Raw genomic sequence first — 25,390 nt, forward strand, 5'->3', positions numbered from 1 at the left:
TTTTCAAAAACTGTACTCAAGCAGGTGGCTTAACGGGCAAATTACTGGTTGGAAGTTATAACTTCCAACCAGTAATTTCACAGTAAATAGATAAATAATACATTATTATGTTACAACATACAGCATGTAAATATATGATTTAGCTTGATTAAAACAGTACCTTTTCAACAGCAGAAGATTCTCATTCTCCCTCCTGTGTGAGAAAAACATGGGATTGTGAGTAAATCTTATACCCATAAACCCATTTTTTTCCTTGTAGTTATGAGGGCTAGGCTGGAAAGGAACATTTGTCTTTTAGACACATGCCCCCTTCTATGACACTGCTGTAAGAGGCGTGCCTCCACTGGAGCATTTTTATTGGACAGCTTGGGCCAATAGTACTTTACCATTGGTCAAAGACTCCAAGCTTTCCATTGAGCTCAGTGCCTCTGACAACATCCTCAGTCTGCTGCAAACAGTGTGTTCCAGCTTGTATTTAAACTGGCCACTCTGTATGTAGCTTCTGACAGGCTGCACAAGGAGCTCTGTATCTCCGAAAGCATAGGTCGTAGGAGCCCCAAAATTGTGGTAGGGTAGGTCTTCAGCTACCTACCCCGCAAATGTGCTGTCTCTGTGACCCAAGGTCACCAAGCTACGACCCTCAAAGCTCGGTCTTTTTTTTTCTGCCTCACTTGCCTTTCCTGGCTGCACGTCCCTGGTGTCTTGGAAAGTAATGAGGCTGGAAGCTAAAGCCACATTTTTTAGCAGTCATCCTTCATTCTGCTTTAACAGACAACTTTCCTCCTACATAGGGAGAGTGGTAATGCCAACAGATTGATGGAGTCATATGAACGTGACATGCATAGTGACTTGCAAAGATTAATCTGTCAAGTGCATTTTTCCAGGTATCTTCCTGACCCACATACATATGAAATCATTGCCTGGGCAAGTGTTATGTAATGGCTAGAAGTACCTTACAGAAATGAAAAAATAAATAAAATCACAGCATATCATATTACCTCTGATAATTTGCAATGAGCGCTTTGCAGAGAGACTGAATGTACCAGGAGCCCTCATTAGGGTCTCGGAAAGCTAAGCAGTGCAATACAGTGGCCATCCCGAGCAGGAAATCTGGTTCACTTGGAATCAGGTCATCTTTTGTCAGATTAGTATCATTTGAGGCATTACAGGCATCTGAATCCACAGGTACACATTTCTGAGTTTGCCCTCCTTGACATGCCTGGATAAAGAAGAGTTTGGGCTTTCCATCCAATGAGTGGCATGAGCTTCTACAGAAACAAAAGGTAAGTTGCTTGATGGATACACATCGCCCATCTGTGCCATAAACAAATCCCTTGATTCCATGGGACATAATGCAGCAGATAAAACAGTCATTCTTTTCATAGTTCTTCATGCTGTAAGATTGAACAGTCTCTAGAATCTCATTTGCATCAAGGTCATTCTTCTCCTCAACACGGAAGCCAAGTTTGGAAAACACTTCACTGAGCAACTCTACCAGAGAAAATTAGATTTCTTATGGCATACAATTAAAGAAAAACAGAATATACATCACAAACATGCTTTAACTAAAGAAATCCCATGTTGGTTCATAAAAAGGTAAACAGTACAAACCAATTAAAACATATCTAAAGCTTAAACTTTTTTAGTTTTGGATAGTACAAGGAACAGCTAAAACCTCTATTAAGTCCAACTGGGGAGATTTGTCTTTACTTCCTGTTTGAAACAGACACAAAGGAGTAGGAGGATACTTTAAGACTTCATGCACACTGGTTTATTGGAAATGCTGTTTCTCCTGACAGGAGAAAATCAGCATTAAAAGCTCACTTAAACCATATCTCCCAACTAGAGATGGGCATGTTCGGGATCCAACCTGCCTGATTCCACCAGGAAGCCCACACTGCACACCACTAATCACAGGCAGTGAAACGATCTGTGCAGCTGTGGATCAGGAAATGTCTCACTGCCTGTGATTAGCAGTGTGCAGTGTTGGCTTCCTGGCGGGATTGGGTAGGTGGAATCCCGAACACGCCCATGCCCAATCCTACTCCCAAATTTCTGAGATGGGAATGAGGGACACCTATTAGCAAAAAATTTTAGGCTTAGGACACACCCTCTGCCACGCCCCCTTCAAAGGAGAAACAAAAAAAAATGATTGACTAAACTCACAAGTGCTTTTTTTACCACTACTATTTCTTTATATTGGCTATTGGAATTCACAAATGCAGCAATTTAGAAATTGGATGAAAGGTGGGAAACACTTTTTCATAGATAAGTAGTGCATTTTATATACAACTATATAGATCAGACCAAAATGAGGGAAGAAAGAGGGACAGAGGGACTTTGTTCTGAATCAGGGACAGTCCCTTGAAATCCGGGACAGTTGGGAGCTATGACCTAAGCTGCATTTTTCAAACCAGTTTAGGTGAGTGCCCAAAAGTAGGGTTGCACCGATACCTATACTAGTATTGGTATCAGTGCCGATACTGAGCATTTGCACGAGTACTTGTACTCGTGCAAATGCTCAGATTCTTTACTACATACTTAGGCAGCCTCAGGGATGATTGGTGCTGTAGTGGGGGGGAGTTACAATCAATGATCTCCCTGTATAGCTTTTCTTACAGCCGCCTCTCCTCCGCTCCTTCCTACAGCTGTCAGGGAGATCGGTGCTTGTAACTTCCCCCACTGCCACACCTATCACCCCCGGCTGTCCCCCTCTGTGCTCCCTGTGTCCTCCTCCGGGTCCCCCTGCGTTCTCCCTGTCCTCCTCCAGGTCCTGATCCATTTTGTCCTCCGGATCCCCCTCTGAGTTATCCTCTGGGTCCCCCCTGCATCCTTCCCAGCTCTCTGGCTCCCCCATGTCCTCCTTCGTTCCCCCCTGTCCTCCTTCAGGTCCCCTTGCATCCTTCCTTGCTCTCTGGCTCCTCCGCCGGGCCACCCATGTCCCCCTTCGTTCCCCCTGTCCTCCCCCGCTCCCTGACTATTCCACCGGTCTCCCCCTGCCCCAGATCTTTCAGGATGGAGAGCAGAGGAAGGAACTGGTAAATAAGTCATTTACCAGTTCCTTCCTTTTCCGGATGAACAGAATCAGTGATTGCTGCCTCTGTCCATTCATCATAACAAACATTGTAACCTGTGTTTATGATGGACACATAGGCTTTTATTCAGTTGAGTTCAGTGGCTTTAGGAAAAAAATGGCAAAAGCTCCTAAACATGAGTTTATGAGCAGCAATGTACATGAGACCTAATACAATGTAAGAGGAAACAACCTCTTAGCCCTTGTACACACGGTCGGAGATTCCGACAACCAAATCAGTCAAGTTGGAAAAGTTGGTCCGACGGATATTCTGACGGAAACAGTCCGATGCAGACCACACACAGTCGGAATATCCGACAAAACGCTCCAATAGGAAACATTCCGACGGAATCTCCGACCGTGTGTACAAGGGCTAAGACAGTTGAAACTAAAAAAAAATGTCTTTTGTATTCCTAATCCAATGACAACTGTAAAACAATCCCCAAAAATTTTTTGGATTTAAATAATTAGAAAATTAAGCCGTTAAATAGCAACTCCATGCAACAAGGAAAATAAAGGTGTGAAGCTAACGCTCAAGAAATATTGCAACTATGCTAAAGTCAAAAGGTTCCTGATTATACCTTTAAATGAAAGGTATGGTTAGAGAAACTTTGGGGCTGCCATTTCTGTGTAAGAATGCTGCCCAGCTCTGACTCACATGTCTGATAATGCAACTGGGGACCCACCTACAAACAGGGCTTCAAGGGCTATTCCTACAGTATTCCATGTCCAAGCCCACACGTAAACAGATGCTGGTCTGAGATTCCACATACCCCTGGCCATAATCCACATTGAGCCCTTACACCTGGAGCACTTCTTACACAGGTCTGTGCTTTAACGTGGTCCAGATCAGGGCTCTGGGAGTCTGACCAAACACAAGGCCCTTGTAACCTGGCATATGCTTAATGAGAGGTTAACTTTCACCACCAGGAGGGTGACACCTTTCCCCTAATCATTACCTGCTCCTGAGCTGATCAGGTTTGTACAAACACACATCTACTCTTCTTCCCAAATGAGACTGAACCTACTGCTTCTTAGTTCTTATACGCCCAGGTTTAGACAAGGAAGAGGCATTAAAGCGGAACCGAAGGTAAAAAATAAAAACCTGTGAGCAGGCAACTCTTTATTGCAGAAGAGATGTGCAATGTTTGTTCTGCAATAACAAACACTTACCTGTCTGCTTGCAGTCTCCTATTAGACAAACACTCCCACAGACATGTGCAGGATGACATTATTCTGCCACTGGACAATCAACAAGTTGAGAACCTGACACCCGGAAAAAGTCAGGGAGAAGATGACAGTGGCCAGCAAGGGATTTAATGGCCACATCGCTGGAACAAGGAGGTGGGAGTATTTCTCTCCGTTTAGTTACGCTTTAAGTGGCTTTTCTTTGCACTTACTTTTGACTGGAAACCCTTACTAACTTGTCCATACACTGGTCTTGCATACCATTACACATGGCATAGACGTGGGTTAACAAAGCAAAACATTAAATTGTCCACATTCTGGCAATACTCGGGAGGGGGTGCTATGGTGTTAATCACAACTTAAAGAGTTTGTAAACCTAAAAAGAAATTGATCCTGTTCCTTTAAAGCATGTTATACAGCACAGTGCTTGTGGTGTGTCAATTGGCTCTATCACCTAAAATACTTGGCTGATCCTGCCTGGTTCTGTCCTCCCTGTAAACCGATTACAGTTTATCATGGCTGCTGAGCCCTGATACCGTGGTCAGTTTACATGCCTCCATCATCCGCTGTCTCTCCTGCGCCCCCCCCCCCCCCCCCCAGCTGTCAGCTCACCAATCCTCCCCGCCTGCTGCAAAAAAAAAACTGTTTTTCTCACTATAATCCAATGTGTTATATTACATTATGTGCTACCTTGTGTGCCATTTATATAAAATATACTGCCAGGGGCCCGGTTCACACTTGTGCAATGCGAGAACCCTGCGAATCAAGTGCGGGTTCCCGCATCGCACCCGACTCGCACGGCAGTTCACACTGCCATATGCGAACTGCTGGGGAGTGTCATTATATGTTAACGACACCCCCATTTCAGCTTGTGTATCGCACTGCGTACTGACAGTTCGGACATGAATCGGATCGCATATGTGTGAACACACATGTGATCCGATTCTGGTCCGAACAGAAAAAAAGGGTCCTATGCGTGTTTGGACTGAATACGGTGCGATATCAGCCATACTATCTGTATGGCTGAAATTGCATCGCACAGACATCACATGTAATGTGAACAGCAGTGCACTGCGAAATACATGCAATGTCTGGCATTGCACAAGTGTGAACCGGGCCTAATACTTTATTTCAGAGTGCTGCTTGGTGCTCACGTAACTGCCTGCTGGTCTGCTGGTCTCCTCCTCTTCTCCTCTCCTCCCCTCCTCCCAGCTGATGATTCTCAGCCACGCCCACTGTATCTGGTGACATTAGATAAGACAAGGGCATTGCAAGGACAGATTAGGAATTTATAGGGTAGCTCAGCCAATGGGCAGGAATCTTCTTTGGTCCCTTGGTCTGCGGGAGAGCCTATTTATTTGGGTGCGGTCATGTGATTGTGGTTCTGTGCCACATGGACGGCTATCTGGGTGGACGTGTGTTGGGCTGCCTGGGCTGCTAGGCCACAGTTTGGGCCTATTCCGGGCACATCTGGCTGCTAGAGTGACTGGGGGCCAATCCAGAAGCAAGAGAGCAGCGCAGGGTTGGGATTGCGGCTTGCAGTCCAACCAGAAGTGATTGTTCTGCTGGCCGGAAAACCTGTTGTGGTTGGAGGTAGAAGGGAAGCTGTCGCCAATAAGGGTCCAACAACCTTGTTATCAGGGACCACAGTGAGTATCTGAAGCAAGTACCTGAGCAGTGTTCTCACCAACCAGCGACGGTGAAGAATCGGAAAACTTCAGCAGGTGCCAAGCCAGGGACACAGTCAGTGGGTAACGCTTGAGGAGTATCTGGAGTGCCAAGCCAAGGACCCAGCAGGGAAGTGGGGGTGACGCTTGAGGAAGATACTAAAGAAGATTAGAAGAGCTCATGGGATTCAGTGGCAGTGAAGCAGCAAGTCTAGTGAGAGAGACTGGGAGCTCAGTGGGCTGAGAATCTACAAGAAGTTTTCCATTGTACAATTATCTTTTGCCTTAGTCCCTTGAGATACATTTTTACTTAGACAGTGCCTATTGGAGTATTCCATTTTAGCAACTGGCTTGACCAGAAAATGCATTTCACATATGAAGTAGAAGTCTGCTTTTGAAAATGCCAGATGCTTGGCTGTGTTAGACTTACGGTAAGTAGATTATGATCACAGATCTGGAACAAACATGCTTAAAACGAGTGTAAGAAAAATTCCAGAATTACTATTTTCTATATTTGTTCCAGGTTAGCACAGCTATGAAGTCAAACTGTCATGATGACAGCCAGATAACGTTCATTGTAAAAAAGAGAATTCAGAAATGGCAATCACCATTAACAGTGTTCCTGTTAGAGCCCAATAACACTTGTGGAAACCCTATTTAGATGTATGGGTTTTATTATAATTCATCTTTTTTATGCAAAATAATTTATCTAACTTAACTTCTTATAATAAAGTGTCAAGATCAGGGGCGGACTGACCATTCATCAACACAGACACTGCCCGAGGGCCCCGGGCCACTAGGGGGCCCCATCAGGGTTGCCAGCCTCAGTAAAACCAGGAACAGTATGTAAAAATCTTTTCTTTTTTTTTTTTACATCTGTCTAGGAAATGTCCCTTACCATCATCCTTAGCATCTTACTGGTACCTCTCCAGTACCTTCTTAGCCAATAGAAATATGTCTGTGTATACTGTGTGATTGTATACTGTGTGCCCCCATAATCTCTGATTGCCTGGGGGCCCCATAATCTCCTATTGCCCGGGGGCCCCATGAGTTGTCAGTCCGCCCTGGTCAAGATATACAGTAGGTCAATTTTTTTTGTCACTCTTACGTTTATCTTTTTCTGTTCCAGTCCTGTTTTCCATTGGGACACATCCAGGATAGTTCTGTCTTGACTTTTCAAAGTTAAAATTATTTATGATGAGGCAGATCCCATGTTCTTCACTGCTCATATTGTAATACTCCTCTGATGCCTTAAAAAAGGGTAAGACAGAAGTAACAAATGTTAAGTCATATGTATTGCATAATATTTTAAAATGTATGTAAAGCATTTTATAATTTTAGATTGAGAACTTAAAGTCAGAGGCGGCTCTCTAATTAGGCAAATTAGGCGGTCGCCTAAGGCCTCCCACTCCCAGGGGCCTCGCGGCCGACCTAATTTGCCTACTGTGTGTGGGAGTGAATGTCCCCTGGTCAGCGTCCTCAGAGACTTTAATGCGGGGCAAAAGCCTGCCATATGCGCAACCAGGTTTTCCCCGGCCACTTGAGAACTGCCCGAGAGCTAATGAGTCATGATCCCGAGTGGCTGCATGTAGTCCCCTCCTCTGGCTCCTCCCCTTCTTCCGCGCTCTGAGGATATCCTTCTCCTACCATGTGCACTTGCAGAGAGAGCTCTGATAATGCCCGCAGCGGCTGAGCAGCTCCCTGATCAAATCCATAATGGAGCTGGCGCCTGCCGATCATCCAGATCTCAAGGTACTGCACGACACTACCGGACACAAACAGCATCCCATGACCGGCGCCCAGAATATCACCGCTGCCGGCCACCTGCGACCTCACTCAGACACAGAGCAGTACACTGATGATATGTTTGCCGTTCAGCATATGATGCCACCTACTGACCCCTGTCATCATTATCCTGTTCCTGGGCCTGGCATACTATCATCATACTTCTTATCATCCCCCCTGCACTCCTCTGCCAGCTTCCTACATCCATACCCCTTGTCATCTTCAGCCCTCTGCACCCCTCTGCCAGGTTCCTTCCACCCACCCCACCCCCTGTCATCTTCATTCCCTCTGCCAGCTTCCTACCACCCCCTGTCATCTTCATTCCTTCTGCCAGCTTCCTACATCCCCACCCCCTGTCATCTTCACCCCCGTGTACCCCTTTGCCAGCTTCCTACCACCCCACCCCTGTCATCTTCATCCCCCCTGCACCCCTCTGCCAGCTTCCTGCCACCTCCCCCCTGTCATCTTCATCACCCCTGCACCCCCCTGGCAGTTTCCTACCACCCCACTCCCTGTCATCTTCATCCCCTCTGCCAGCTTCCTACATCCCCCACCCCTGTCATCTTCATCCCCCCGCACTCCTCTGCCAGCTTCCTACCACCCCACCCCGTTATCTTCATCCCCCTGCACCCCTCTGCAAGGTTCCTACCACCCCACCCCCCTGTCATCTTCATCCCCTCTGCCAGCTTCCTACATCCCCACCCCGTCATCTTCATCCACCCTGCACTCCTATGCAAGCTTCCGACCAGCCCACCCCTGTCATCTTCATCCCCCTTGCACCCCTCTGCCAGGTTCCTACCAACCCCTGTCGTCTTCATCGCCTCAGCATCCTTCTGCCAGCTTCTGTCATCTTCATCCCCTCTGCACCCCACTGCCAGCTTCCTACTCCACCCCCTGTACCCCTCTGCCAGCTTCCTACCACTCCAACCTCTCTCATCTTCATCCCCCTGTACCCCATCTTTGAAATCCTATAACTCACCCCCTGTCATCTTCATCCCCCTGCACCCCTGCTAGCTTCTGCTAGCTTCCTTCCACTCAACCCCCTGTCATCGTCATCCCCTCTGTCAGCTTCCTACATCCCCATGCCCTGTCATCTTCATCCCCTCTGCCAGCTTCTTACCACCCTACCACCTGTCATCTTCATCCCCTCTGCCAGCTTCCTACCATTCCAGCCTCTGTCATCTTCATCCCCCCTGCACTCCTCTACCAGTTTCCTACCACCCCATCCCCTGTCCTCTTCCTCCCCCTTGCACCCTTCTGCCAGGTTCCTACCAACCCCTGTCATCTTCATCGCCTCAGCATCCTTCTGCCAGCTTCTGTCATCTTCATCCCCTCTGCACCCCACTGCCAGCTTCCTACTCCAACCCCTGTCATCTTCACCCCCTGTACCCCTCTGCCAGCTTCCTACCACTCCAACCTCTCTCATCTTCATCCCCCTGTACCCCATCTTTGAAATCCTATCACTCACCCCCTGTCATCTTCATCCCCCTGCACCCCTCTGCCAGGTTCCTACCACCCAACCCCCTGTCATCTACATCCCCTCTGTCAGCTTCCTACATCCCCATGCCCTGTCATCTTCATCCCCTCTGCCAGCTTCCTACCATCCCAGCCTCTGTCATCTTCATCCCCCCTGCAATCCTCTACCAGTTTCCTACCACCCCATCCCCTGTCCTCTTCCTCCCCCTTGCACCCTTCTGTCAGGTTCCTACCACCCCCTGTCATCTTCATCCCCCCTGCACCCCTCTGCCAGCTTCCTACCACTCCACCCTTGTCATCTTCACCCCCTGTACCCCCCTGCCAGCTTTCTACCACTCCACCACCTCTCATCTTCATCCCCCTGTACCCGATCTCTGACATCCTATCACCCCACCCCCTATCATTTTTAACCTCCCCCAGTACCCCTCTGCTAGCTTCTTTCCACCCCACCCCCTGTCATCGTCACCCCCCTGTACCCCTCTTCCAGCTTCCTACCACCTCACCTACTATAATCATCATCATCATCATCATCATCCCCACACCCTACTTCTGACATCCAACCACCCTGCCCCCTGTCATCAACATCCCCATCACCCCCGTGTACCCCACCTCTAGCATCCAACAATCTATCCCCATCATCATCCTCATCTTCACCCCCCCTGTTCCCCACTATCATTATCCTCCCCCTCTGCTGAAATCCTACCACCCCACCCCCTGTCATCATTACTCTGTACCCCACCTCTAGCATCTTACAACCCTGCCTCCTGCCATTATCATCCACATCCCTCTTGTACCCCACCTCTGGCATCCTATCACCCTACCCCCTATCATTATATGGGAGATATTTCAGCCTCTCACCCCAATGCTGCCACCATCAACCTAAACTGTATCCTGTATCCTGCCATCCAACCAACAGTACCCCAACAATTGCGTCACACACCACAATACTGCTCTGCCACCCAGTGAGCAGTAATGATGTGCTGTAACCCCTTTCAAACAATCAGTGATTATTAATAATGTGCAATAACCTCTAGCAACCAGAGTGATAATGATAAGCAGTAACCTATAGAAACCAATCAGTGAGCAGTAATGATGTGCAGTAACCTACAGCAACCAATGGGTAAGCTGTAATTATGTGCAGTAACCTCTAGCAACCAATCAGTGAGCTTGAAGCAATTAGTGAGTGTGAACCAGATCTTTATGTTTACATTATTAACGTGTTTTTTTTAAGATAATTCTCATCAGCTGCAGGCAATAGCAAGCTCTACCGCCATCCTAGCCTTCACCCAAAGCCAGAACCAGAATCCAACCAACAGTACCCCAACAATTGCGTCACACACCACAATACTGCTCTGCCACCCAGTGAGCAGTAATGATGTGCTGTAACCCCTTTCAAACAATCAGTGATTATTAATAATGTGCAATAACCTCTAGCAACCAGAGTGATAATGATAAGCAGTAACCTATAGCAACCAATCAGTGAGCAGCAATGATGTGCAGTAACCTACAGCAACCAATGTGTAAGCGGTAATTATGTGCAGTAACCTCTAGCAACCAATCAGTGAGCTTGAAGCAATTAGTGAGTGTGAACCAGATCTTTATGTTTACATTATTAACATGTTTTGTTTTTTTAGATAATTCTCATCAGCTGCAGGCAATAGCAAGCTCTACCGCCATCCTAGCCTTCACCCAAAGCCAGAACCACATTGCAAGGCAGGAGTTGTAGTTCTCCACACCACACACTGGACTTGGCCCTCCAGTGCCTGCGCTCTGCAGAGACTACAACTCCCAGGATGCACTGCAGGGCACCCAAAGCGAATGCGTCAGCTTCTCCTGCTTGTAGTAGAGGACAGAGTAGTGTATAGAGGGATTATCTGTCTGAATTCTGTCTGTGGCTCTAGTGTTTGGTGGGTGCTGCAGCAATGTGGCGTTATGTTGTATCATGTCTGCAGTCTCTGACCATCCCTTGTATCATGTCTGCGGCCTCTGACCATCTCTTGTGTCATGTCTGCGGCCTCTGACCATCTCTTGTGTCATGTCTGCGGCCTCTGACCATCTCTTGTGTCATGTCTGCGGCCTCTGACCATCTCTTGTGTCATGTCTGCGGCCTCTGACCATCTCTTGTGTCATGTCTGCGGCCTCTGACCATCTCTTGTGTCATGTCTGCGGCCTCTGACCATCTCTTGTGTCATGTCTGCGGCCTCTGACCATCTCTTGTGTCATGTCTGCGGCCTCTGACCATCTCTTGTGTCATGTCTGCGGCCTCTGACCATCTCTCGTATCATGTCTGCGGCCTCTGATTATCTCATGTCTGCGGCCTCTGATTATCTCATGTCTGTGGCCTCTGATTATCTCTTGTATCATGTCTGCCGTCTCTGACCATCTCTTTTATCATGTCTGCGGTCTTTTCTGCAGCAATTTCTATCACTCAAATATTTTTTTCAGTTATGGGAGTGAGTGGGGCCTCATGTCTAAGGTTTGCCTAAGGCCTCACAAAGCCTAGAGCCGCCTCTGCTTAAAGTGATTGTAAACGATTACCTTGTAAAACAACCTATTAACCACTTTCAGACCGGACCATTTTGCTGGTAAATGACCAGAGGTCTTTTTACAATTTGGCACTGCGCTGCTTTAACTGGTAATTGCGCGGTCATGCAATGTTGTACCCAAACAAAATTTGCGTCCTTTTCTTCCCACAAATAGAGCTTTCTTTTGATGGTATTTGATTGCCTCTGCGATTTTTATTTTTTGCGATATAAATGGAAAAAGACCGCAAATTTTGAAAAAAAATGATATTTTCTACTTTTTGTTATTAGAAAAATCCAATAATTCAATTTTAGTCATACATTTAGGCCAAAATGTATTCAGCCACATGTCTTTGGTAAAAAAAAAGTAAATAACTGTATATTTATTGGTTTGCGCAAAAGTTGTCACATCTACAAACTAAGGTACGTTTTCTGGAATTTACGCAGCTTTTAGTTTACGACTGCCTATCTCAGTTCTTGAGGTGCTAAAATGGCAGGGCAGTACAAAACCCCCCCAAATGACCCCATTTTGGAAAGTAGACCCCCTAAGGAAATTGATAAGTGGCATGTTGAGCCCATCGAATATTTTATTTTTTTGCCTCAAGCGATTGAATAATGACAAAAAAATAATTTTTTTTTTTTTTTTTACACAAAGTTGTCACTAAATGATATATTGCTCACACATGCTATGGGCATATGTGAAATGACACTCCAAAATAAATTCTGCTGCTTCTCCTGAGTACGGGGATACCACACGTGTGGGATTTTTTGGGAGCCTAGCCGCGTACGGGGCCCCGAAAGCCAAGAACCGCCTTCAGGTTTTCTAAGGGCGTAAATATTTGACTTCACTCCTCACTACCTATTACAGTTTTGAAGGCCATAAAATGCCAAGATGGCACAAAACCCCCACAAATGACCCCATTTTAGAAAGTAGACACCCCAAGCTATTTGCTGAGAGGCATTTTGAGTCCATGGAATATTTTATATTTTGCCACAAGTTGCGGGAAAATTACAAACTTTAATTTTTTTTTATTTTTTTTTCACAAAGTTGTCACTAAATGATATATTGCTCACACATGCTATGGGCATATGTGAAATGACACCCCAAAATAAATTATGCTGCTTCTCCTGAGTACGGGGATACCACATATGTGGGACTTTTTGGGAGCCTAGCCACGTACGGGGCCCCGAAAACCAAGAACCGCCTTCAGGTTTTCTAAGGGCGTAAATATTTGACTTCACTCCTCACTACCTATTACAGTTTTGAAGGCCATAAAATGCCAAGATGGCACAAAACCCCCACAAATGACCCCATTTTAGAAAGTAGACACCCCAAGCTATTTGCTGAGAGGCATGTTGAGTCCATGGAATATTTTATATTTTGCCACAAGTTGCGGGAATATTACAAACTTTTTTTTTTTTTTTTTTTTTTCCACAAAGTTGTCACTAAATGATATATTGCTCACGCATGCCATGGGCATATGTGAAATGACACCCCAAAATAAATTCTGCTGCTTCTCCTGAGTACGGGGATACCACATATGTGGGACTTTTTGGGAGCCTAGCCGCGTACGGGGCCCCGAAAACCAAGCACCGCCTTCAGGCTTTCTAAGGGCGTTACAGTTTTGAAGGCCATAAAATGCCAAGATGGCACAAACCCCCCCCAAATGACCCCATTTTGGAAAGTAGACACCCCTAAATTTAGGGGTACACTAGTGAGACTAGGTAATAAATGGCGGGTGCCCTGAAACTATAAAAAAAATAACTAACCAACCAGCGTCACCTGTAACAGTTATATGGTGATCACTGGTGAAAGGGTTAACTAGGGGGCAATCAGGGGGCTTTATGCGGTAGTATATGGGGGTCCCTGGCGCTATAAAAAGCTGCGGCGAACCTAAATACCTACCTGCCTAACTAGCGTCACCTGTGACACTAATACAGTGATCAGAAAAACGATCGCTTATTAGGCTGGGTTCACACTGGAGCGATGTGGGAACGCCACGAATGCGCGGCGGGTTCCCGCATCACATGCCTCCCGGCGGCAGTTCACACTGCCCTATGCGAACTGCTGGGAGTGTCAGTGAAATGTTAATGACACCCCCAGATCAGTTCGCATATCGCAGTGCGATCTGCAAACTCGGATCGCATGGTGTGAACACCCATGCGATCCGATTCTGCTGCGGACCAAAAAAAGGGTCCCGTGCGAGTTTGCGGCGGGTGCGACACGAATTCAGCCATACTATCTGTATGGCTGAACTCGAATCGCACAGAGATCGGATGTGATTTGCACTGCAGTGCGGTGCGAATCACATCCGTTCTCATAAACCGCTGCAATGTGAACCCAGCCTTAGTGACACTGGCGACGGGGGGTGATCACGGGGTTAAACCTTTATTGGGGGGGTTAGGGGGGTACCTTAGAACTAAAGGGGGCTAACCCTAACTGCCCTAACAGTTATTACAGTCACAAATGACACCCGCCGGGTGATCAGGGGGTTAAACCTTTATTAGGTAATAAATGGCGGGTGCCCTGAAACTATAAAAAAATAACTAACCAACCAGCGTCACCTGTAACAGTTATATGGTGATCACTGGTGAAAGGGTTAACTAGGGGGCAATCAGGGGGCTTTATGCGGTAGTATATGGGGGTCCCTGGCGCTATAAAAAGTTGCGGCGAACCTAAATACCTACCTGCCTAACTAGCGTCACCTGTGACACTAATACAGCGATCAGAAAAATGATCGCTTATTAGGCTGGGTTCACACTGGAGCGATGCGGGAACGCCACGAATCCGCGGCGGGTTCCCGCATCGCATGCCTCCCGGCGGCAGTTCACACTGCCCTATGCGAACTGCTGGGAGTGTCAGTGAAATGTTAATGACACCCCCAGATCAGTTCGCATATCGCAGTGCGATCTGCAAACTCGGATCGCATGGTGTGAACACCCATGCGATCCGATTCTGCTGCGGACCAAAAAAAGGGTCCCGTGCGAGTTTGCGGCGGGTGCGGCGGGTGCGACACAAATTCAGCCATACTATCTGTATGGCTGAACTCGAATCGCACAGAGATCGGATGTGATTTGCACTGCAGTGCGGTGCGAATCACATCCGTTCTCAAACCGCTGCAATGTGAACCCAGCCTTAGTGACACTGGCGACGGGGGGTGATCACGGGGTTAAACCTTTATTGGGGGGGTTAGGGGGGTACCTTAGAACTAAAGGGGGCTAACCCTAACTGCCCTAACAGTTATTACAGTCACAAATGACACCAATGCAAAAAAAAAAAAAAAAAAGCAATTGGTGTCACTGTGACTGGGGGGGCAGGGGTAATTGGGGGAGTGATCGGGGGGTAAAGGGGGGGTGTGAGTGTGCCTGGTATGTTCTACTGTATGTGTGGTGTGTTGGTGCAACTCACCGAACCTCTCTCCTCGGTGCCGGAACGAAAAATACCGACACGGAGGAGAGAATACATCACTTCCTCTCCTGTGTTTACATTACAGGAGAGGAAGTGATGTCACGGAGGATTTCCATTCGTCGAGAGCGATCGCGAGGGGGTGGCCATGAATGAATGGCCGCCCCCTCATCCCGGATCGCTCTCGAAGGAATGCCGACCGCCGCAGGCACCGGGGGGGGGCCCGATCGGGCCCCCCACCCGCGGGCAGGCAGGGACTTATATATACGCCCATATGCCTGCCCGTGCCATTCTGCCGACGTATATCGTCGTGCGGCGGTCGGCAAGTGGTTAAGCTTAAAATAGAAATTAAAGGCAAAACGTTTGTGTGTATATATTTAAAAAAAAAAAAAAAAATTATAAATACCTTTTTTTTTGTTTTGTTTTTTATAAGTGATCACATACCCTCTGTTCCCTCAGTTCTTAGCTGCATAAGAGCTGGGGTGAGGAAAAGCGACAGCACACTGAGCTTCCCAGTGAATGGCTGGGCTGGGCGGGGGTGTCTAGACAAGTTGGATCATTGGAGGAGAGCAGGCTGAATTGCCAGCACAGCTAGAGAACTGACTACAGTGTGTTTTCCTGCTTAGTGTTACCAGTTTTTAATATGAAAACAAAAGGACTGGCAGGAACACCAGGAAGCAATACAAAGAGAACAAGATACTATTTCATTCAAGTACATGGTACAGCAGGCAAATATCAGGAATATGAAATGTTGGGGTAAAAAACACTTTAATGGAGTAGGGAAGGGTCAAATTATTTCAGGATTTGTCGCACTTTGAAGATTTCCTTTCACTTCCAGTCCTGGAGACAGGACAAGATGAAGAATGCCCCAGTATATGTGGCCAGTGAGAGGAAAAAAACACCTTGGTGTCAGTGGGAATAAAAATTGGGTGGTCAGTAAGAGTTAAAATTTCCCAGCATTCATGGGAAGTGGGATTAAAAATGCTCAGCCTTATTGGGCAGAAGAATATACCACATTTTTGGTGTCAGTGGAAAGAACAGTGTCCCATCTTTGTTGTCAGTTGCAGAAATAATGCCTAGTTGTTGGTATCAGTGGGAAGAACAGTGCCCACCATCATCAGTGTCAGGGGAATGCAGGCATTGTCAGGAAGCAGATCACTCTACCCAACTGTGGTAAAATTCCAGGTGCTAGACTGTTTAGCCTTGTTGCCACTCTGCATACAGGCACTTGTTATTGTGGGCCAAGGTTAGTGAAGTTTCCACTTCAAGAAAAAAAAAAGAGAGAGAAACATATTATACTTAACTGCTCTGTGCAGTGGTTTTGCACAGAGCAGCCCCAACCTCCTTTTCTCCTCTGGGGGAGGGGGGTGGGGGGGGGAGCATGGAGGGGACTGTGGGGGAGCAGCAGTACACAGAAAGTTTTCTTTATCTTCATGCTGAAGTGGTATTTTATGTACCTCTGAATAATCTTCTGAAAGTAATTGTGTTTCTTCACCTTGATCTTCATCTGCAACTAAAGAAAACAAGTCTATAACTTTGCACATGTATATGACATATGTTAGTAAAATAAATACATGTAATTAAAAACAAGTCTTAATTTGGTTTCTAAAACCTGTATATATGACTTTGATTATAGATGATGATGATTTATTAACCCCAGACCATTTTGCATCTATAGGACCAAGCCCCTTTTTGCGATTCGGCACTCCGTTGCTTTAACTGAAAATTGCGCGGTCGTGCGACGTGTTTCCCAAACAAAATTGGTGTACTTTTTTTTCCCACAAATAGAGCTTTCTTTTGGTGGTATTTGATCACCTCTACGGTTTTTATTTTTTGCGTTATAAACAAAAATAGAGCGACAATTTTGAAAAAAAAATACAATATTTTTAACTTTTTGCTATAATATATATCCCCAAAAAATATATAAAAAAACATTTTTTTTCCTCAGTTTAGGCCGATACGTATTCTTGGTATTTTTGTTAAAAAAAAACGCAATAAGCATTAATTGATTGGTTTCTGCAAAAGTTATAGTGTCTACAAAATAGGGGATAGTTTTATGGAATTTTTATTAATACATTTTTTTTAACTAGTAATGGCGGCGATCAGCAATTTTTATGGTGACTGTGACATTATGGCGGACACGTCGGACAATTTTGATAAATTTTTGGGACCATTGGCATTAATACAGCGATCAGTGCGATTAAAAATGCATTGATTACTGTAAAAATGTCACTGGCAGTAAAGAGGTTAACACTAGGGGTCAGTGTAGGGATTAAGTGTGACCTAATGTGTGTTTTTTTAACTGTAGGGGGCGTGGCTTGGTGTGTGATGTCACTGATCATCTTCCCCTATGACAGGAAACAGACAATCAGTGACAAGCTCACTAGGAAGCACGGGGAAAGGGGAGAGGTTTGTTTACACTTCAGCTCTGTGATCACGGCCACGGCCACGGTCACGGAGCTCAGGACTGGGTCGTGAGTGCGCCACCGGCGGCACGCGTGCAACCCACGGCTGGGCTCTTAAAGGGCCATTCTGCCAACGTATATTGCCGTGAGGCAGTCCTTAAGTGGTTAAGAACTTAGAAATGCCCATTTAAAGTTGCTTACACAAGATTTTCAAACTTTGGTTCCAAGCTCCAGCACAGGGCAGATTTTCAGGAAGAGCATCAAATACTCTTATGCTTCATTCACATTTGTGCGACTTGTCATCAAAGTCATATGACAAGTAGTTTCCCATGTTTTCCAATGATAACCATTCATATATGTGTAACAAATAATAAATACTGCGCTATCTGTGTAAAAAAAGTGATAATGAATAATGATATACAATCATATAAATCTAAATATCTGCTGCAACCTCTTGTGAGACACGCACAATAATATACAATTCAAAAATATAGTTTGTGCTGATTCGTTTATATCCCCTAAGTGATAATAGTATTTAACCACTTAAAGACTGCCTCACGCCGATATACGTCAGCAGAATGGTACGGCTGGGCACAATCACGTACCGGTACGCGATTCTTTAAGTGCCCAGCCGTGGGTCGGGAGCGTGCGGCCGGCGGCTCGCTCCCGACACTGTCCTGTGCTCCGTGATTGCAGCTGGTGTCCCGCGATCGGGTCACAGAGCTAAAGAACGAGGAGAGGTCTGTGCTTCCCTGTGTGGCTGTCACCAATCATCTCTTCCCTTTTATAGGGACTTCACAAGTCAGGCCATGCCCCCCTACAATAAAAAAAACACATCACGTCATACATAACCCCTACACTGCCCCCAGTGGTTAACTCTCTCACTGCCAGTGTCATTTACACAGGAATCAGTGCATTTAAATAGCACCGATTGCTGTATAAATGACAATGGTCCCAAAAATGTGTCAAAAATGTCCGATGTGTCCGCCATAATGTCGCAGTCACAATAAAAATTGCTGATCGCCGCCATTACTAGTAAAAAAAAATATTAATAAAAATGCTATAAAACTATCCCCTATTTTGTAAGCGCTATAACTTTTGCGAAAACCAATCAATAATCGCTAATTGCAATTTTTTTCCCAAAAATATGTAGAAGAATACGTATCGGCCTAAACTGAGGAAAAAATGTTTTTTTATATATTTTCTTTATCAGTTAAAGTGACGCAGTGCCGAATCGCAAAAAGGGGCCTGGTCCTTTGGCTGCAAATTGGTCCAGGGCTTAAGTGGTTAAGTGACAAAAAAATAATTACCAAACAATCCTGTGAAAAAGAGGATGATACAAAATAATGTATTTAGTGAAAAAGTCACTGTTGAGTCTTTGATGAAAAAGAGAACCAAAACAGTTCATATGCTGAAAATGGTGCATCAATATATTCCTCCACAGTGGCACACAAGCATAACACCACAAGAAAAGTGTGCAAAGGAAATAGGATAGTGCCTCCACTTCTGTACATACTGCTGCTTACCACCTGTACTTGATCTCCTATTATAGGAGATCAAATGCACTTGTGGCTTATTCCCCCACCTCGGGTCTCTATGTGGTGCGCCAATGCTCCCAGCGTCCTCACCAAATGCAAAGCCTCATGCCCACATATATTCAATAAGTCCTCATGAAAAGACAATAATGGCTAGAATAATGTAAATCCTTATTTTATTTGGTTAACAAAAAGGAGCAATATTGCACTTACAGTTATGCAGTTTAAAACAGCTTTAAGAATTGAGCTGGTCAGCTCTCAATAGCAGCCCACTGCTTCCGGGATCTGTGTACATGGGGTGACGTCAGCACCTCGCTCCACCCTATGTACGCGCTTCGTCATACACCTGACATCTTCCTGGGGCTTTATGACATTATTTTTCTGGTTGAATAATGATTTGATTTGGTATATTTTATCTATGTTTGGATGCATAGAATGTACTTTTTGGTTAAGTTGTATTGGCAGATAGCATGTCTAATTTTTTTTTAATGCACAAATAAAAAAACAAAAACATATTAATATTATTCTTGATATCACTAGAAAAAAAAAGCCTTTGAAAATTCATCTGCAATAACTCCATCAGTATCACCAGCAAAGCAGCTTCATTATTATCACATTAAAGAAGAAGAGAATTGTGCACTGCATTTGGAGATTTCATAATTTGCCACGTCACAAATGCTAATTCTCCATTACAAATGCTAGTTTACAAGACCGACCGCTTCTGCTTCCAAACATGAGTGTTTGTACTTTGGACTTTTGTCCGACAGACTTGTGTACGCAAAGATCGGAAAGTCCGGCAACACACATTTGTTGGCGGAAAATTTGAGAACATGCTAGCCAAAATTTGTTGGTGGAAAGTCTGACAACAATTGTCTGATGGAGCATACACACGGTCGGATTTTCTGCCAACAAGCTCACATCCAACATTTCCCATTGGAAAGTCCGATTATGTGTACGGGGCATTAGTGTATTCAAACTCAAGAACAAACACTGTGTATATTGCAGCTTACCAGTCTAGATGTAGTGGCATTTTCTTTGTATAGGCTTTGTTTCCTTAATTCCCACCTGGTGATTCTGCCAATAAAACACTTCCTGTCCAATGCCACAATGCTTACTCTTTATCTCCAAAACATAGGGAATCCTGTAGTTCAATGAGGTAACCTGGCTTGGAGGTGGGTCAGGTGGAGATGATATAAATTGGTTGTGGGCACTTGGAGCAGACAGCCAGTGAGTGACAGTCATTGCTCTCTGCTCAGTGAAGACTGAGAACTGAGCGATTAGTGGTCATCTGATCGGTGCTCGGTTCTATGTTTTAGAGATGGGGGAATGGGGGGAGGACAGCTGCAGCATTGGACTGCACTTCTCCTTTAATGAAATTAGCTTCAAATAAGGAACCACCCTACACATTAGAGGTTTCGCTTTCACACCAGAGTCCCCACTTTACATCAGTGTTCCCCCATTGCATCAAAGTCCCCCATACATGTGAGCCCCTCATGACATCTGAGTCTCCCCTATACATCAAAGTCCCCCTATGTATGAGTCCCCCATCACATAGCTCCCCAATCACATAGTCCCCATTTCACAACACCCTACCTTTTGGCTCAAGCAGTGCAACAGAGGGTGGGAGTTAGAGTAGGTCTAGAGAAGGCATGTTTCCATCTTCTCCTGAATGCTGGGGGCAGCCCTCCATGCTGCCTGCACTGAATCAGAGTCACGTATTGCCTTGATGTGGGCAAGCTCGCCCTAGGCCATCATTGGATGTTATGGTGCTGGGGGCCATACTGCCTGCACCGTGACAACTGGAGACACTAATCCAGGACAAACTGAGTCCCATGCTCACAGCACCCTGCTTGAGAATCACTGGTTAACATCAATAACCCATGCTTTATGGATCTCCTCTCTGGAGCCCATAAGAGTTCCCACTGACTGAACTAAGTAACTACACTTCCCTTAAACTTATCTAGATTGTCTCCTGATATCTTATTTTTTGGCAAAATATCACATACCTGGGTTGTTTTGTTCATATTCCAATAGTTTCTTTTTGAAGTCTTTAACAAAATGTTCAGATTTGTTTTTCAAATACTCCAGGTTATGCAATAGACTTTTTTTCTCCAACTCAATAAAAACATCCATCATATTCTGGAACAGATTGACAATAATATGTATGTCATATAGGTATATTTTCACCATGATCCTAGAATGATTACCAATAATGATGTTTATATGTACTCTAAGGTTTGTTTGATTACACACTTTACCTGTTTTACAACTGCATTTGGTAATTATTGTTATTATACAGGATTTATATATCGCCAGCAGTTTACGTACTTTACAACATAAGGGCAGACATTACAATACAATTTAATACAGTAGGAGTCAGGGGGGTCCTGCTAATTAAAGCTTACAATCTAAGAGGGATGGTCAAGTGATACAAAAGGTGTGGGGAATGAGCTGATGGAGAAAATAAAAGTACAGTTGTCAGGTGGACGAGAGATAGGTTTCTCGGAAGAGAAGGGTTTTTCAGGGACCGTCTAAAAGTGGACAGACTAGGAGAGAGTCGGACAGATTGGGCTAGGGAGTTCCAGAGGATGAAAGAGGCCACGGAAGAAGTCCTAGAGGCAAGCATGGGAGGAGGTGAAAAGAGAGCTAGTGAGCAGGAGGTCTTGGGAGGAACGAAGAGAATGATTTAGTTGGTATTTTGAGACCAGGTTAGTGATGTAGCTGGGGGCAAACTTGTGGATGGCTTTGTAATTTGTTGTTAGTACTGTGAATTTAATTTGCTGGGGGAGCGGCAGCCAATGGAGGGATTGGCAGAGAGGGGTAGCAGACACTAAGTGGTTGGTAAGGTGAATGAGTCTGGCAGCAGCATTCATGATGGACTGAAGGGGGGATAGCCTATGTAAAGGTAAGCTAATGAGGAGGGAGTTGCAGTAGTCAAGGTGAGAGAATGCCAGGGAGTGGACAAGCAGTTTTGCGGCATTGTTGGTTAGGAAGGGTCATATTTTGGAGATGTTGGAAAGGTTGAGGTGGCAAGCTTTGGACATTGATAGGATGTGCAGCCAAAGGGAGAGTTCAGAGTCCAGGATTACACCCAGCACCTTGGCGTGAGGGGATGGGTTGAAGGGGCACGTGGGGGAGGAAATATTATGAGCTTTGTTTTGTATAGATTGAGTTTGAGAAAGCGGTGTAACATCCTGTCTAATATGTCTGATTTGTCACAGCGATCACATGGTACCTGGCCTATCATAGAGACCCAGTACAAATTGGTCTTTTTCACTGTCTCTGGTGAACACAGTGGTAGCAGATTGCACCGCTGCATACCCCAGGGGGTGCGCTCAAGGTGCGTGTGTGGGTGGACATCATATGATGTCCACCTAGGATAAGAGAACACCCATCCAGGCTTCATTTTACAATAGGCAAGGAGTGGTTAAAGGACACATTTAACCACTTCACCTCTCACACCTGTTCACATCCTATGGGCCAGACCAATTTTTATATTTTTGTATGGGCTTGTTTATTCCACGATAACTTTGTCATTACTTAGGATAACAAGGTAATAAATTTATTATTTTTTTAAGGGCAAACAATGATTTTTTTGGTCATAATTATAGTCTTGCAACAATTATTTTTCCCCCACAATCCTTAGACAATTAAATGTAATAAAAAAAAAACACAATTTTATTTTTTGACCAGTGTCAGTTTAAAAATGTATTACGGCAGACAATGCACATTTTATTCAGTAATTTGTCTTGTTTAAAATTACACTAAAATGATAATTCTGGTACATAGCATTACAAAGTTATTTACAAATTAAATAAAGTGTTTGTTTGTTTTGTTTTTTCCACTTTTACGCATTGTAAAACTTGCAAATTTATGTTAAATGTGTAAAAATATTAATGAACAAACAAAAAGTGAAACTATTAATGATTAATAAAATAGAAAAAAAAAAAAAAAAAGAAAAATCAGCAGGAAAAGAATAATTGCATGGGTAAGGAGAATAACGATTTAATTAAGGCAGATTAAAGTAATCTAAGGGTTAATCAGGGGTTAAACAGAGACACATTTTATTAAAAAAATATAGTTTTTTTACTTGTCAGATTGCTTTAACTGACTTCATCTGCGGATAGAAGTTTATCCCTTTGATCTGCAGATAAGTGAGCATAATGATACAAATGTTACAATATGTAACATGGTAGCTTTCTGTAGTGTTCGAGCAGTGTTATTTAAAAACATTGTCAGGTGGCTTTTTTCTAGAACTAATGTCGCGTACACACGACCGGACCAGACTAGGTCCGACACTCTTCCTGACTGACTTTCAGTGGAGTTTTGATGGACTTTCTGAACGAATGGACTTGGCCACGATGAGGTAAGACGGGACTAAAAAAGGAAGTATTTGGTCCATCGGACCAGCATACAGACGAACGGTTTTCCCCGATAGGAATTGAGTCCATCAGACAGATTTGAAACATGTTCTATTTCTAGGTCCGTCTGATTTTTTTCCATGAAAAACTATCGGATAAGCCCACACACGATCGGATTGTCCCACGGATGGATTCCGTCGGACCTAGTCTGCCGGAAAGTCCGGTCATGTGTATGCGGCATTAGACTTCATGTACACTTGAACTACTTTGACTGCCGGCCATGGGAAATTTCAAAACATGGCAAAATCAACGCGTTTTGTGGCTAGCGGTCAAAATGTTCCTATCTTGAATGCGAATCTTCCACATTCAGGAGAGGGTGGTTGAACCCCACCTAACCGCATCAGCTCCTAAACGAACCTAAAAGCCTATGTGTACATGAACACATATGCTTTTATGGAGTTGAGTTTAGGAGCTTTGGCAAAAAAACTCTAAAAGTGCCTAAACTCAAGCTTAGGAACTGCTAGTGTACATGAAGCCTAAAGCTGCCGACCTTCTCTGTGTACACCGCTTTGATTAATCACAGCCAAACTGCTGTGTAATGGCAGGGGGGAATAGGGCAGAAGGACAGGATGTGCTACACGTGCACTGTGTATACTGATGACAAAGTTGCACATGGACATAAGAATTTCCTGATGTTTATACTCAGGATCTTGTTTACAAAAAGTGCCTGAGTAAAATATTCTGTAAAGACCTTGCATAAAGCACATAAAAGAGCAAACATATACAAGCATAAAATTCTTCTTTATTGCAATATACACGCATAAACACGTGTAAAGGCCTAAGAGTTTAACATAAAAAATGTCTCCTACAGTTGCTTTTTCCAGTTTAGCATTGGAAATGGCATCACTGAACACACTCCTGATTTTCATAAACTCAGAGTCCGGTACAAGCTCACCAAGCTCATAGAGAAGCAACCTATAAAAAAAATCAAAAACACATAGGTCACTACAAGAGATAGGACTGTCCTGTGAGTATATATGCTATGCAGAGATTGGTACACTGTAAAGCTCAGTTAGATCTTTACTTTAAAGTGATTGTAAAGGCAATTTTTTTTTGTAATTTAAATAAAAATGTGCTATACTTACCTGCTCTTTGCAATGGTATTGCACAGAATGGTCCCTTACCTCCTCTTCGGAAGTCATCAATCAGCAATGTCTGCTGCTACTTTCTTGCAGATGCTTCCACAATACTTGGCTGGGTGAGGGGGCATGTGCAGGAAAGGAGGAGCAGACACCCATGCATGCCTGCTCCCAAGCTGAGCTGTGTAGATCTATTGGCACACACAGCAAGACTCAAAGCCGCAACTGCTCCCTCGCAGTCTGAATGGCTAGGCTGCAATGACATCACTCTTGCTCATGCACACAGGAGTCATAATCATGGGGCATCACTCTAAATGGACAACACCCTTGAGTGTGCCATCCATTCAGAGCGCAGTGTGCATGTGCTTGTGACGTCCTCTGCTGTGACAAATGTGAATATCTCCTAAATGGTGTACATTTTGGACATATTCACAGTGCTTATTACAGGTAAGCTTTATTATAGGTACAAGTGAAAAACTGACTTTTCTACCACTTTAAATCAGCAAAATACATTCCAGGAGCATCAAAACAAGAATTTGTGCAAAGTCTTACACAGTTCCTTTTCTTTGTAAATCAGCCATAGCTTGAGCAGAGAAACCATGCTGTAGAGCAGGGCCGTTTTTAAGGCAGGGCAAAAGGGGCAGCTGCCCCGGGCCCTGTCACTGTTGTGAGGCCCAAAGCAGCTGCTTCATACTTGCCACCTATCCTAGTTTAAATTCCCTCACCCCTTGAGGTTTTAGTTCTGTGCTGTGTCCCAGATGACTCACCTGGAGACCCTGTGTTTACATGTAAATTACCGGCATTCATATGTAAATATAGATGGCCGGTGGCAT

At 44.8% G+C, this 25,390-nt stretch overlaps 1 protein-coding gene and 1 long non-coding RNA gene across 5 annotated transcripts in view; one reads left to right on the plus strand and one right to left on the minus strand.

Annotated features, from left to right (window-relative positions):
• LOC143924347 (caspase-8-like) overlaps nt 1-25,390 on the minus strand; it is a 105,092-nt gene that overhangs the window by 15,262 nt on the left and 64,440 nt on the right. For all 4 annotated transcript variants that reach the window (XM_077448621.1, XM_077448623.1, XM_077448622.1 and 1 more), the window contains 5 exons: nt 24,288-24,393; nt 21,064-21,196; nt 16,575-16,630; nt 7,037-7,178; nt 999-1,491 (listed from right to left, as the gene is read on the minus strand). In XM_077448621.1, the coding sequence (XP_077304747.1) occupies nt 999-1,491; nt 7,037-7,178; nt 16,575-16,630; nt 21,064-21,196; nt 24,288-24,393 (930 nt within the window). The remainder of the gene's footprint in view (nt 1-998; nt 1,492-7,036; nt 7,179-16,574; nt 16,631-21,063; nt 21,197-24,287; nt 24,394-25,390) is intronic.
• Nucleotides 7,058-21,206, plus strand: LOC143924350 (uncharacterized). Its single transcript, XR_013261856.1, has 2 exons — nt 7,058-7,189; nt 19,598-21,206. It is a non-coding gene; the product is annotated as an uncharacterized LOC143924350 (long non-coding RNA).

The sequence above is a fragment of the Lithobates pipiens genome, unplaced genomic scaffold (genome assembly GCF_037356315.1).
Source record: "Lithobates pipiens isolate NorthernLeopardFrog02 unplaced genomic scaffold, aLitPip1_a1.2 Scaffold_22, whole genome shotgun sequence".
Taxonomy (NCBI): domain Eukaryota; kingdom Metazoa; phylum Chordata; class Amphibia; order Anura; family Ranidae; genus Lithobates; species Lithobates pipiens.